At 38.1% G+C, this 12,895-nt stretch overlaps 1 protein-coding gene across 3 annotated transcripts; it reads right to left on the reverse strand.

Annotated features, from left to right (window-relative positions):
* Nucleotides 1-1,289: 1,289 nt before the first annotated feature.
* LOC129779417 (uncharacterized) lies at nucleotides 1,290-9,253 on the reverse strand. 3 transcript variants are annotated; one of them, XM_055786886.1, is made up of 5 exons: nucleotides 9,097-9,253; nucleotides 8,719-8,888; nucleotides 1,953-2,094; nucleotides 1,653-1,861; nucleotides 1,290-1,588 (listed from the first exon to the last, which is right to left on the reverse strand). In XM_055786886.1, exons 1-5 carry the CDS (start codon nucleotides 9,150-9,152, stop codon nucleotides 1,455-1,457), a joined length of 711 nt encoding a protein of 236 aa, XP_055642861.1. In that variant the 5' UTR covers nucleotides 9,153-9,253; the 3' UTR covers nucleotides 1,290-1,454. The 3 variants fall into 3 exon arrangements, with proteins under 3 accessions (XP_055642861.1, XP_055642860.1, XP_055642859.1); XM_055786885.1 differs by having other exon boundaries at nucleotides 1,653-1,864; XM_055786884.1 differs by having other exon boundaries at nucleotides 1,653-1,888.
* Between the last annotated feature and the right edge of the window lie 3,642 nt (nucleotides 9,254-12,895).

A 12,895-nucleotide genomic window follows, 5' to 3' on the forward strand; every position in this document is an offset into this window, starting at 1 on the left:
TGTCTTACGCCTATTAAGCTTTATTATTTGAGGGAATATCAATTTACTCCAAAACATAACCATATTAACACTTTTGGAAATACATTTTCATAGCAGATGCCTCAAAAAAAGATTTGGCATCCTTTTTATAGTGCTTCATGAAACATTCCAAACTTGTTTCAAAGTATTTCATCACAACCGCTGACATTCGAGCTTGCTAACGAATCAAGCAGTTTTCTCGATTTCTATAATCCCAGATTTTACTCGGTGTGATAGTGATAGTGATTGTATCGAATCCTCGATTCTATTTCTATAATAGGACCCAATATAATTCTCTGAACATATGCGACAAGCAACTCACGATGCAGTTGTCATAATTTCTCGAGTTGTTTGATTTGCTTGTCGCATATCTTCAGAGAATTATTTTGTTTTGGTTTGCGTCCCTGATATTTTCCTTTAGGAAACATTTCAGAAACGCCTCAAAATATGCAATTGCAACACATGAAATTCGAATTCGGTAAGAAATAAGGCCATAGGAAAAAAACAAAATTCAGCTTTACTTTAACTTAATCGAGCAGCCGAGCATTGAGATTGAGTTTTTACTATGTTTGGTATGAATAAAAGTAACAACTAAGTATTTATTTTTCGAAAATGGGAGTTTACTTGATTTCGTATGAATAAAACAGCATTTATCAAGTATTTACTTCCTAATTATCAAGTGTGCTCATTAGCCTACTTTACGTTTGAAAACACTTTTTAGTTTTGATATCACATTCGACTTATGTTGATAGAAGTGTGGATTGAAGTCAGTTGAATGAAGAGGCAGATTTGTATTCATTAGTCTCGTCAATTAGCATAACCATTGACTAGAATAGTTCATCAGTCATCCTCGCTCCCAACGTTCGTCAATCCATTTTCTAGTCAATTGAAATTATGTTGTCTGCGAATGCAGAAGTAGTGTTAGTCGAGGCGAAGCGGCTGAGAGGAGAGTCGATATTCATTTTTCATCTTCGAAGATTTCGGGCCCTGGTTGCGTTGAGGGCAGCGAACACATTCATGTCTTAGATGCGCGTATAAAGTTGCCTCGCATCCTAAATTTGCTCAGTCTTTCGTTGGTTGGCCACCAGCCACCAGTTATTTTTTGGATGCCAATATAGTGATTATTATGTTATTGTCAACCAATCACCAAAATGTCCTATAATTTCAACCTTTAAAAAATCACGAAAATCCGTTGTTTTTCGACATGCAGAGTAGGGTTCCCCCTTGAAGACAAAGAATATTTATCTTGAAAGTGAGATTGAAGAGCTTATTTTTATTGACTTCAAAACTAACACCTCATAACAAAAACAACGAACTTATGAATTTTAAACTAAAACTAGACAATATCACAATCATTGAGGATACTAAAAATTACTGCATGACTAGACATATTCCAAAGGAAGACATATGCAATGATGCTGTCGAGTGCAGCAGATTTACATGAGATGCGGTGGTGGGCCACACCCAAGGCTTTCCGATGACCCTAGCGCCAGCGAAGTCAGAATCGTGCGTCTTCCCGGGTGTACTCCAAGGTTCTCCCAGTTTATCCACGAGAGACGTGCTGTCAAATCTAGGATAAGAAAAGCTATATTTCCTTAGTATTGAATATTCGATATTTTGTGTTATCGAATTACCGCTCGTATTCCAATGGGCACGTTCAGCCTTTATCTCCCCACGGAGGCACTTTTCCACGTACGTCAATGGATCGTAGTCCGCCTCGAGGACCTCTCGCAGCAGTGCGATATATGCGATGGCCAGACGTAGGGTATCGATCTTGCTTAGTCTCTTTTCGTACGGAAACGTCGGAACATGCACTCGAAGCTCGTCGAATGCTGAGTTTATGCTGCTGTTTAACGAGGGGAAGAAGGAACTGTCATTAAAAGTGATTGTTGCGCTATCCATGTGCTTTCGCCCACTGGAATGTGTTTCCTTACCCGTTGGGAGCCGATCTCATCATCCGTTTACGTTCGCGAATGTTCGTTTGCTGCCGTTGGATTTTGTAGGGGGTTGCATTATAAGGGTGTCCGATAGATGTGGACAGTGAAGGACTGGCTGAGCTCGGGGAGTCTAAGCAATCTGAAAAAAAATAATAGTTTGTTCAAAATGATATTTTTGGGGGATTTAACCCATTAACGACCAACGACCAATTTAACGAGCCGTAAAATTATTTTTTTGTGAAAACCATTGGTCTAATTTTGATTATTGCTGGTAGAGAAATGTCAACGCTCAATAATCGTTGCTTTCCTATAATCCAATTCCTGAAAAATCAAACAATTTCAAAAACCTGCAAAGTATAAATATGCTGCGGAAAAACAGTTTATTTTATTAACTAAATATACGTCATCAATGTTACAGATTATCGTAATAGTAAGACTTTATTCATGGATTTTATCAAAGCAGTGGAAATGGTAATGTTTATTGCATTTTTTATAAAGATAATATGTTGGTTTGTCACCTTCTCCACTGACAGCGACGTACTTTTAATTCGGGATGCCTTATAATAAAGGGGTCCTCCGCTAATACGGGGAATGTTATTGGGGACAGAATCTTCAACCTCCTTTTCCTCGTCGCTCGTAGTTGGATCACCAGTCATTAACAGCGCTTGGGTAATCAATACTCTGAATTCTTTCTGATGCAAGGAAGTTTCGCCTCTGTGTTTCGTTACAAAACAGTGCAATTTCCACGAATTTACGACAGCAGAATTCAACGCATTTATCCATACAGGCCAGTACCATTTTTCAAACAAATGTTGATCCGATAGTTTTGCGCAGCATTGTCGTGCAAATGTACGCCACCCATATTTTTATTATAGTTATACAACACATGTGGCTGCTGCACGGTAACAAGATCGCCGGCACTTTTACCCTGCACTCCTTTGCGCCAACGTTAAACCGAATGAGTTGGTTCAATTTGATCAAAGTTTGTAGCGATTGTTACTTCCTTGTTGTCCTGCTTCGGCAGAATACGATTTTGTTGCAATCGTCGAGCTGACAATGATATTGACCTTTCGGAAGCTTTTTTCCTGTCTTGAGCAATGCACCTCCAACACGGTTCGATCGAACGGTACCTGAGACTGCGATTTTCAGTTCTGTTAGGATCAACATCAACAGGTAGCTTGTAAAAAAAATGTTAAAGTAGATGGCATATCTAGTAGGATGCTCAACTCGTCCAAGCAACCACAATACAACGTCGGCCCCTAAGCCCACTGTCCTGTTGTAGTTGTCACTTGAGCCACAGTATGGCATGAATTGATAGAGGTATCCTTCTGTTGAGCATGCAGGAATGTCTGCCGAAGTATGGTACCATCTGCTCATCTGTGGACAAATTATCACTGAAAACGTCAAACTGTATGAATTTTTGATTCATTACTTCAAAAAACGAACGAAGCTGATTGAAAGAAAAAAAAATTAATAGATATTCAACAAGTGCATTTTTTTACCTTAGCCATTTTATCCATCTTATTCAGGTTGTAATTGTCTGAAAAGAGAATGAACTTTTTTATCTCGCGAAACTTATTCCTGCTTCACAATAGGAACTCCCAAGGAAGGTTCATTGGACCAATAATCGTTAATATTGGGGAGGGTGTGGTATCCAGATAACAACAGTATTCCAATGAATCTTTTCAAGGTTATGATGTCGAGTAGAAAAGTGGAATTTTGCTTGCCAGCATGTCGGTTTGCCTCCCGTACAATAAGTGATATGACTTCATCATCAAACAGTTAGAGAAAGAGTTGTAACGGTGATAAATATCTGATTGTATCAAACAACTCTTGTTGTTTATTAGCCAGAGGTTCGTTATTAGGCGAAACGGTGACCGGAATAAATCGCCACAGTAAACAACTGCAACAGAAACAACCGCTTAGAAAAAGTGTAGTAGGCTAGAAATATTTGGCGCGGGAAAAACATCATGTGCCTCACATTTCTATTATAAATTTATTCTCTTGTTCTCGTTTTTCGAAATTTATTCTGAGGACAATGTAATGGGGACGAAGTCCCCATTTGGCGAGGATAAGGAATCGAGGCGGCCCATGCCGCCAAGATGACGCAATCCGAGTCCACCGCCGACCCGCCGTCGGAAGCGGCGGTGTCTCGCACGCAAACCTGGGATCCACTGATTGCCCGGTTAGTTTGAAACATAGGATACGATCCTTTAGCAATGTCCGACCGAGCTCTAGCGAGCGTCGGACGGTATACGTCTGCCCGGGGCGTTACGTTTGCCTGGGGCGATACGTTTGCCCGGTTAATTCTTGTTTTGAAATACAATACCGCGCCACAATATTTATAGCCTACTACACATTTTATAAGCGGTGGTTTCTGTTGCAGTCGTTTTCTGTGGCGATTTATTCCGGGAACCAGGCGAAACAGAGTATTCAATTTTATCCGTTGTAAAACTTTTCCAATGGGGTTCTGGAAATGCACTCAATGGCTTATAGCCAATCCCCAACGCTTGCTGATTTGTTCGAGACTAGGTCTGTGTTTCACTACCTCTCTTACGTGAAGTGGAGGGCAGAGTCATCTTGCCTGAGCAATGTTTATCCTGAGCGGCAGCTTTATGTGCATGATCTTGTGGAGTCGTCAATTCAGCAATGTCATCGATACTACAAAAAGTTTCGATCTCGAAAGTTCCTGCTACAGCATTGAGGGTTGGGATGTTGTTATTCTGTTGAATTGAATCGTCATTAAGGGTTTCCTCATCGGTGAGATCGTCAACCAGATCCGGCGGAAGAATATTTACACCGGCAATCTCACTAGAAGCATTATTCCACGTACTGATGATTTCCTCCAGCTCCTCCACGCACGAAATTCTGCGGACCGCCATCACCTAAGGTTATACGGACAAAAGTGTAGCTTTCCGACAATATTTGTTAAAATAATCGATACTTACAAACATTCACAATTGAAAACGCAAAATTGAATGAAAAAATTATAAGAGGTTGTGTTCAAGACACGACCGCATTGTTGACGTAGAACTACGCCGTAGTTTTTTTCAAGTTGCTTGTTTATAACTGCGGATATTATTTTACAATGCTATGAAAATTTTGAAATAACCATTCTACCAGTTTGGTCGTCCTGATTTTTTTTTATTGTAGAATCATTTGACGATAATAATTTGATGATTCATTCTTGTGCTCACATACAAAATTCCAGAAGGACATATACTTTCTTGGTGACAAAATAAACGAAATAAACTCTATCTGTTAATCTCAACAACCTCGAAAAGAGTAGCACTGCTTCATTATGATCAAGATTAGCGCAAATGCAATCCTAGTTGAAAGCAGTCTGCGACTGGCACGCGAACCCAAATTAATTAATAACTTATTATAACTTATTGAATAACTTGGTGCAATGCCAGAGACATCAGCGAGTGAGTAATTTGGTCGTGTCCACAGCTCAATCCGAAACTAAGACATGTAATGACGCAAAACAAGGAAGAACAAGCGATATTCATTACTTTGAATACAGAACGATACTGAAAGTCCCTTCCTTGCTTGAGACTTGAAACTTCTTCAGTTCATTCGTCTCTAACCTTCAAAAAGGCCCTCGGAAAACTGTACTTTATCCATCATATTACTCCTCCACCCCCATTGCCTTGAGAGAGGTATTCGATCCCTCGCCGTCCAGCTCGCCCAGCAACGATGTTGCTCAGTCGATTTTCTCATGAAGAATGAAAGTTTGCCTTTCTTTCTTTCTTTGTTTTTAAGAGGCTTTAAACTTTGCAGTTCATTCGCCTCTAAAGTTTGCCTCAGCGAGATCCACTGTTTATACTCTAGGCAAATATTCCCCTTCGTTCTTCTTCTTTTCCTTTGTTCACGGAGACTTTACATCTTACGATTTCCCCTTCGTTGCTCGTCGATAAGTTGCTCGTTATTGACAGCTCTGTTCGGGAAAGCACACAAAGGACAGAACAAATGTATGAGGAAATGGGAATACTTCCAATGTTCATCAATTTAAACCATATACAGACTATGGGTTTGTAATATATAGCATATCAAACAAATCTTAGGGAATTTCCGATTCGTTTGGTATGTAAATCGCCAAAATCCGTTCGCGGCAAAAATAGTTATTAACATTAACTTTATTTCATAAAAACGTGACCTGTTTTCTGATTTGACACCCTTAATGAAAGCCGTAGTTCTACGTCAAAAAACCTTCCGTCTACCAATGTAAACAAACCAGAATGCGCTGCGGAGGTTAGATGTGTTGGTATTGATTCAGTAGAAAAAAACAATGTTCGTTATGGCCAACGTTCGATTTTTCGAACACTCAATTTCCTCGGCTGTTTTTTTCCTGTAGGAGGCCCAATTGTATGATTTTTTTGCCCTACATCACAATGTGTGTTCTTTTATGAAAGTAATGCTGTAGAAAAAATAATATATTTTTGTTTTTTATTGGGTTTTTCAATTGAAATTGAAAACACCTTCTGGTCATACTTGCATTAAATCGAATTTATTGCCCAATAAAGCTATACAAAATTAAATGAAATTGATGGTAAGTGGTAGCCAATAAATTAAGCTATCTTTTGGTGCAAAAACATTAGCATATTGCTTTCATAAGACAAGAAAAATTATCAAAGTTGCTGTTCGATTTTTCGAACGCTTGGCACAAAATGGGTTAAATCAAAATTTATTTTTTTTTCAGTGCTCAAAACTCTTACGAACAATTTCATGAGGAGATACTGCTTTCTAGGCTTACACCAGATTCAGTCTCCAATTTGAATTCGAAATAGCTATGAAAGGGTCAAAATCGCAGCTCTTCTTATTTGCTTACAGGCAGCACCGTCTAGTTTTTATAAAACAAGAATTCCGAGTGATAGATAGTGATAGATCATCATAAATGATGGATTAAGCCGGATGATACTCCTATTTCTATTTCTCAATCACGGTAACCACTTTCGAGAATGAGTGGAAGAGCCTCGCGCTAAAGCACGGGGGTACAAATCTCGCAACAATATATATTTTTGAGAGTATTTTTAAATCTCCATATCGATAGCGCTCCCGTGGCCGAGTGGTTAGCGTCATAACTAACATGCCGGGGGTTCGGGTTCAATTCCCGTTCTGGTCGGGGGAATTTTTCGTCAAAGAAATTTCCTCCGACTTGCACTGTGATCACGCGTATTCTAGAGCTTGCCACTCAGAATGCATTCAAGGCGTGTTATTTGGCATAGAAATCTCAACTAAGTACTAATAAAAATGACGCAAGTAATACTACGTTGAGACGGCGAAGTTCCTCTAGGAACGTTAGTGCCATTGAAGAAGAAGAAGATATCGATAGCGAACATTCTACAAACTCTAATATAGTTTACTTTTTCGGTTTTTCTACGGGGTTAACTCGCAATGTGCGCAGTGTAAATAAAAAAATCTTTTGACGATAATTCAGACTTATTACCGTCTTGAATCATATTTCGGACACTCTGTAATAATAACTTGAGATGTTTAATGCCCTGATAATATAACTATAAAATAAATAACAAAATTGATTCTTTAGAGTAACCCTTTAGTTATATCATCAGGGCATTAAGTATTTCAAGTTATTATTACAGAGTGTCCGAAATATGATTCGAAACGGTATTTAAGTGTTAATTATTTACTGCTAAAGAAGTTAACGACGCCAAACGTTTTTCTATTCTACCGTGTAATTGTACCATACAGACAAGAGTGACGAGTAATTAGTGAAATTGTAACGCTCTGAAACTCAAAACTCTCACTTCCTCTCATTTTTTTCTGGTTTTTTCTTGCTCCAGAACATCCAAAAATGTTTGGAAAAGACCTCACGATTCCTTCACCAAAACTGGAAGTAAGTTGTTAAAGTTTTCCGATGAATCCATCAGATGGTACATACAAACACTTAGTTGTTTAAAAGTTAAAATTAAAACAAATTAAAATATGTTGAGTCATTGGTTTCTTGATTGTAATAATTTCGCTATTTATTCAGAAACATTCTTCTTCTTCGAAACGCTTCATTCAGAACCAAGGAGCTGCGGCTCAAAACAGTCTGTTCCCCATGTCAGGGCGGTGGATCATTGTTCTCGTGTCAGCGTGAGACTTTAAACAGAGCTGTGCACGATGATTCTCCGGTTAGACAGGGGGTTGGTGCAAGAACTGCAACTAATCCGGGAAAATTAAACGCACAGGAAGGATCACAAAGAGATTCGAAACAGAACAATCAGACTAGACCCAAGCAAAAAACACGGACTAGAGAAACTCGGGACATGGAACTGCAAGTCTCTCAACATTCTTACGAATACCAGAAAGTACGCAATACGGTACGGTTCAATAGTGCGATCGTTTCAAGGTGGTTGTACCATCTAGAAGAGCTGCAGCAACACACATTGTAGAGAAATCGATCAAATCACTTACACCCCTTTCATTCTAAGCCCCTCAATTGTAATACTTTGCATGGTTTGATGACCCATTATATTTTATGTAGAATAAGAATATATTAAAAGCGTTGGAAAAAAACAGTACTTGATTTATGAGCATTCATGATTATCATATTTACACTTTACAACACACAACATTTATACTCTACATGTTTTTTATTGACAGTGTTTCATAAAAAGTTTTTGTTCCGAATTTTTATGAATGGCATAAGATAGTATAGTGGAAACAATTGACTTCAAGAGATGTTTATTAATTTAAAAAAGGTTAAATTCCCCATTTTTTTCAGGTTCAGTTTGAAATTAGCTCAGTTTTTAGTTACCTGTGTGATGTAAATATTGATGCTGGATTTGACGCAAGCTGTTCGTGTTCAGCCTGAGATTCGCTGAACCGGGGTTAGTCGCCGTTGCAACTCCCAGCTGATGATTAGCATAAACACACGACGGCAATTCCGAGATGAGGTCCTCGTCGAAGCTATGAAAGTTAAGTCCACTGCACGTGTCATCACGTTGGAACGGAATTCAATGAAATAGATATAAAAATAAACTGAATTAATATGGACCGATCACTCTTCATGCATCACAACACAAATATTTCCAAGTGTGCTACTTCAGGTATCGTCCCGGATATGCCCGCATTCTGTCTTATTCACATCGTTTTTATATGCACACTCAATCAATCAATTAATTCCAACAAGCACCTTAATGGAGGCGAGGATGATGAATCCGGCAACTGACTGCGACAAATTTTATCCATTTTCACTTTCACTTTTCAAACTGCTTTATAGTTCCCTCAACTCAACTCACACTCTAACGTTTATCTCCTAAAACCGGCGACCGGAAGTGTCCTAAAGGAATGGTTGTCTGAAACTGAATGCGTGTCCTTTTTATAATGATATGCTCAGATGCAGGAAAAATTATATCCCTATCAATCCGGGTACTCACTGCGCAGGGACGAAAATAGGAATCTAAACTCCGCCCCTACTTCGTGGAAAAGCAATGAAGGAAAATGAAAACGTAATGGCTGCTGTGGCTGCGTCCAGCGAAGCAGGAATCGGTGTTTGGTTATGCAGCACAACACGGATGATGCGTTCCACTTGGAAATGGTCGAGTCTTCAAAATCAATATAAGCATTGTAAATAAAATGAACCTCAATTTTTAACAGCTTGTGATTTATTGAGCATAGAGAACCTTTTTTCTTGAGAATTTATTATTTCATGCCCGATACAGGATGCAGTACCAGAAACAACACATTGAAAAAATATTTTCACACTTTTTTTTCCAATATTTGAAAATGGTTATACTTTTGGTAGTACTGGAAGAAAAGTAAGAAAACACAAGAACTTCGATTCATTTTTTTCCTATTGTTTGGACTGTGCTATAATGTGGAGAGCAAATTGTTTCGAGGTATTTCACAATAACTTTTTCGCATATTTCATCCGATTCGCTGCTCAAGTGATCCAAACTTCATGCAACGTCAAATCGTATGATTTTGGTGGCTGATTGATGGTACTAAATCTTGGAATTAAGTGATTCAGGAAATATTTGCACATTAAAGAACATGGAAACCATCATCTTTACAAAGATATCTAACAATACTTACACATTATTCGATTGTCGAACGATCTGATTCGAAATTGATTGCCTTCATTATCCAGGATTTATTTCCTGAACAAAGAAACTAATACCCCCGTATCTTCTATGGAGAAATTGCATACTTTCCTGATGAAATCTGGATAATGAAGCTGGATTCGATATATTTATTATGGATTTGAATGAATGCATTTGTATTTCTTCGAAATTACCGTAACCATCGATTGAAACAACTGGCAGAATGAGCAGCTTAGCAGTTGGGATACCATATTTCAACATTTTTCGAGTTGAATTGATAGCTTTTGTAGAGTCGGCATTGTTTCAGGGCCATTCAAGACGTCTTGTGATCAATTTTCTTTGTCTTGAATGATACTAACAGTCTAAAAAAAAAACTTGGTATTTTTTTGAGCGTAGCGGCGAGGTGTTAGATCAGGTCAAAACAAAATTGAACCTTTGTGCTTCTCCAGAAATTGCGCGAGACGTTTCTGAAGATACTCTTTCCTTAGATTTGTGTATTCACGATCCAACACGATTTTAAAAGCAATTGCGTATAGAGTTCCCGGGCACAGATTTTTGCTGTGGTATTTTGCTTCTCATTCAGGTTTGGTACAATCTGTACTTTGTGACCATCCTAAACGTTTTATAATTTTCTGGACAAAATAGACTAACACATTGCATTTTTCTAGTGACATGGTATATTCGGATGGTGCTCGTATTTTGCCAACTTGAGGTACATTTCTTTTCTTTCATTCGGTCGTTAGAAGTTTTTCGAAGGGGCTTATTGGAGCCGTGAATGAATCAAATGAAAGTCAATTAATTGATTTAATTTGCCATTGATTTGTTTGGGACTAGGGGAAGTGGGGGCATAGTTGTCACCCTAAGGAATATGCCCATCGCGTTCTTCGAAGAATATTACAGTTCAACTCATTGTTGTTCAAGATAGCAAACGGCTTTTACTATAAAAATTAAAAATAGTATATTTTTCATCATTAGAAAAAAGGTGAAAAATCGAACATTTATTTTGCTTAAAGGTAAAGTGGTCACCTAGTGGGGGCAAAGTGATCACTCTTACATATCAAGCTAAATGGGATAGATTCATGTGTTTTTTTCGTCCAAATATGTTCAAATCATATTTGATATAGTAGCTACATGTATGAAATAAGCTTGACCTACTCACCTATAGTCTCAGTTTAAATTTTCTCATGCGTACAAAAACGTAATAAGAAACACATAACGTTCCGATAATGAGGCTCGATTTAGTTGGAGTGGCATATTTTCCTAGGGTCGAAGCCACAAAAGAAACCTCTTCAAGAGCAGAATGCGATGAGGTATATCAGCTTTAGTAAACAGAACATTGTAAGTCGTTATTCACCTATAACCACTTTGCCCCCAAACATCAAAGTGATTTCTATGCTAATTAATCGCTGAGATTGAACAACATATTTGTTCACATCTCCTAGAATCTGTGAACAGTCGTCCAAACTGATTATTTGTCCAATATATCAGATTGAATAAACTAAATTTCACGAGAAATTCCTTAGATACCATGCGGACAGAACTACGGCCGAATTGCTATCGAGAAAGTAATTTCTGTTTTTATTTATATTTTGACATGCGACAGCTCTACTGAAGTACAGGGTGACCTAAAAGTCATTAAAAGCTTCATACGTAAGATGATTATCAATACGGCATCTATAGTCAATAGGTATATTACCAAACAAGCAGGTGACCAATTTGCCCCCATATTATTTTAACACGTTAGTCGCCCAACGCAGCGTTTCTGGGTTCCCCAAACTTAGTTTGTAGACAATTTTTACATGATCTAGCAAGATTTTTTTTTATTTTGAAGACGAATTATCAACAATAACACAAAGTCCTATTCAATTTAAACGAGAAAAGTGTCACCCATATCTGGGTGACCGGCCGACAAACATGTTAATTCGGATGAACTTTGATATTTTTTCAAAATTTATTTTTTTCCCCGATGTTTTTGTTCACTATGTGTCCGTACGATATGTCATCTAAAAGTCACTTCTGGAGTTCCTCAAGGCTCTCATCTTGGTCCTCTTCTTTTCATTCTGTAGGTCAATGACATCTCCTTAGTTCTCAAGCGTATCAATGTACTTGTGTATGTCAACGACATGAAGCTTTTCGTGGAAATTGGATATGAAAACGACATCGAAGCATTCCAAAACGAAGTACATGTATTCCATACTTGGTGTAATAAAAATCTACTAAAACTGAATGTAAAAAAATGCAACTCCATTACATTTAGCAGAAAAAATTATGTACTAAATATTGTAATACGTCTTGGAAATCAAAATGTAGGAAAATATGAAATAGTTAGAGATCTAGGCGTCTTCCTGGACTGTAAACTCACATTCATAGAACAAATTACAAAATTCTGTAATTAACAAGGCAAATAAAAGTGTGTAAAGTTTCGTCAAACGCTTTTCATATAACTTCCAGGACTCATACACAATGAAACTTTTATATATTACACTACCTGACCCGGCAAACTTCGTCTCGCCCAAAATTTGTTTTTTGTTATCAATACCTTCAGGGGGCCTCCGTAGCCACATTGGTTGCGCGTTCGCTTAGTAAGCGATCGATCGTGAGTTCAAAACTCATGGCCCCCATTGACCATCTTTGTGTTGTTACAGAATAACTACGTCCACGCAACAATCATCAGCGATGGAGATCGATCCACGGTCGAAACAAGATCGATTCATCCATACAACTGCTCTGCTCTGCAAGACACATCGGGCTGCTGTTCTATAAATAACTCAACAATGGATCAACGACTGTCTCCGCTGTCCAGTCTTAACTTGGATAATGGAAGAACAGATAGAAAACTCTTACGCCTAAATGGCTACTGTGTAAATGTGTACCATTTCCAATGGTATA

The sequence above is a fragment of the Toxorhynchites rutilus genome, chromosome 3 (assembly GCF_029784135.1).
Source record: "Toxorhynchites rutilus septentrionalis strain SRP chromosome 3, ASM2978413v1, whole genome shotgun sequence".
Taxonomy (NCBI): domain Eukaryota; kingdom Metazoa; phylum Arthropoda; class Insecta; order Diptera; family Culicidae; genus Toxorhynchites; species Toxorhynchites rutilus.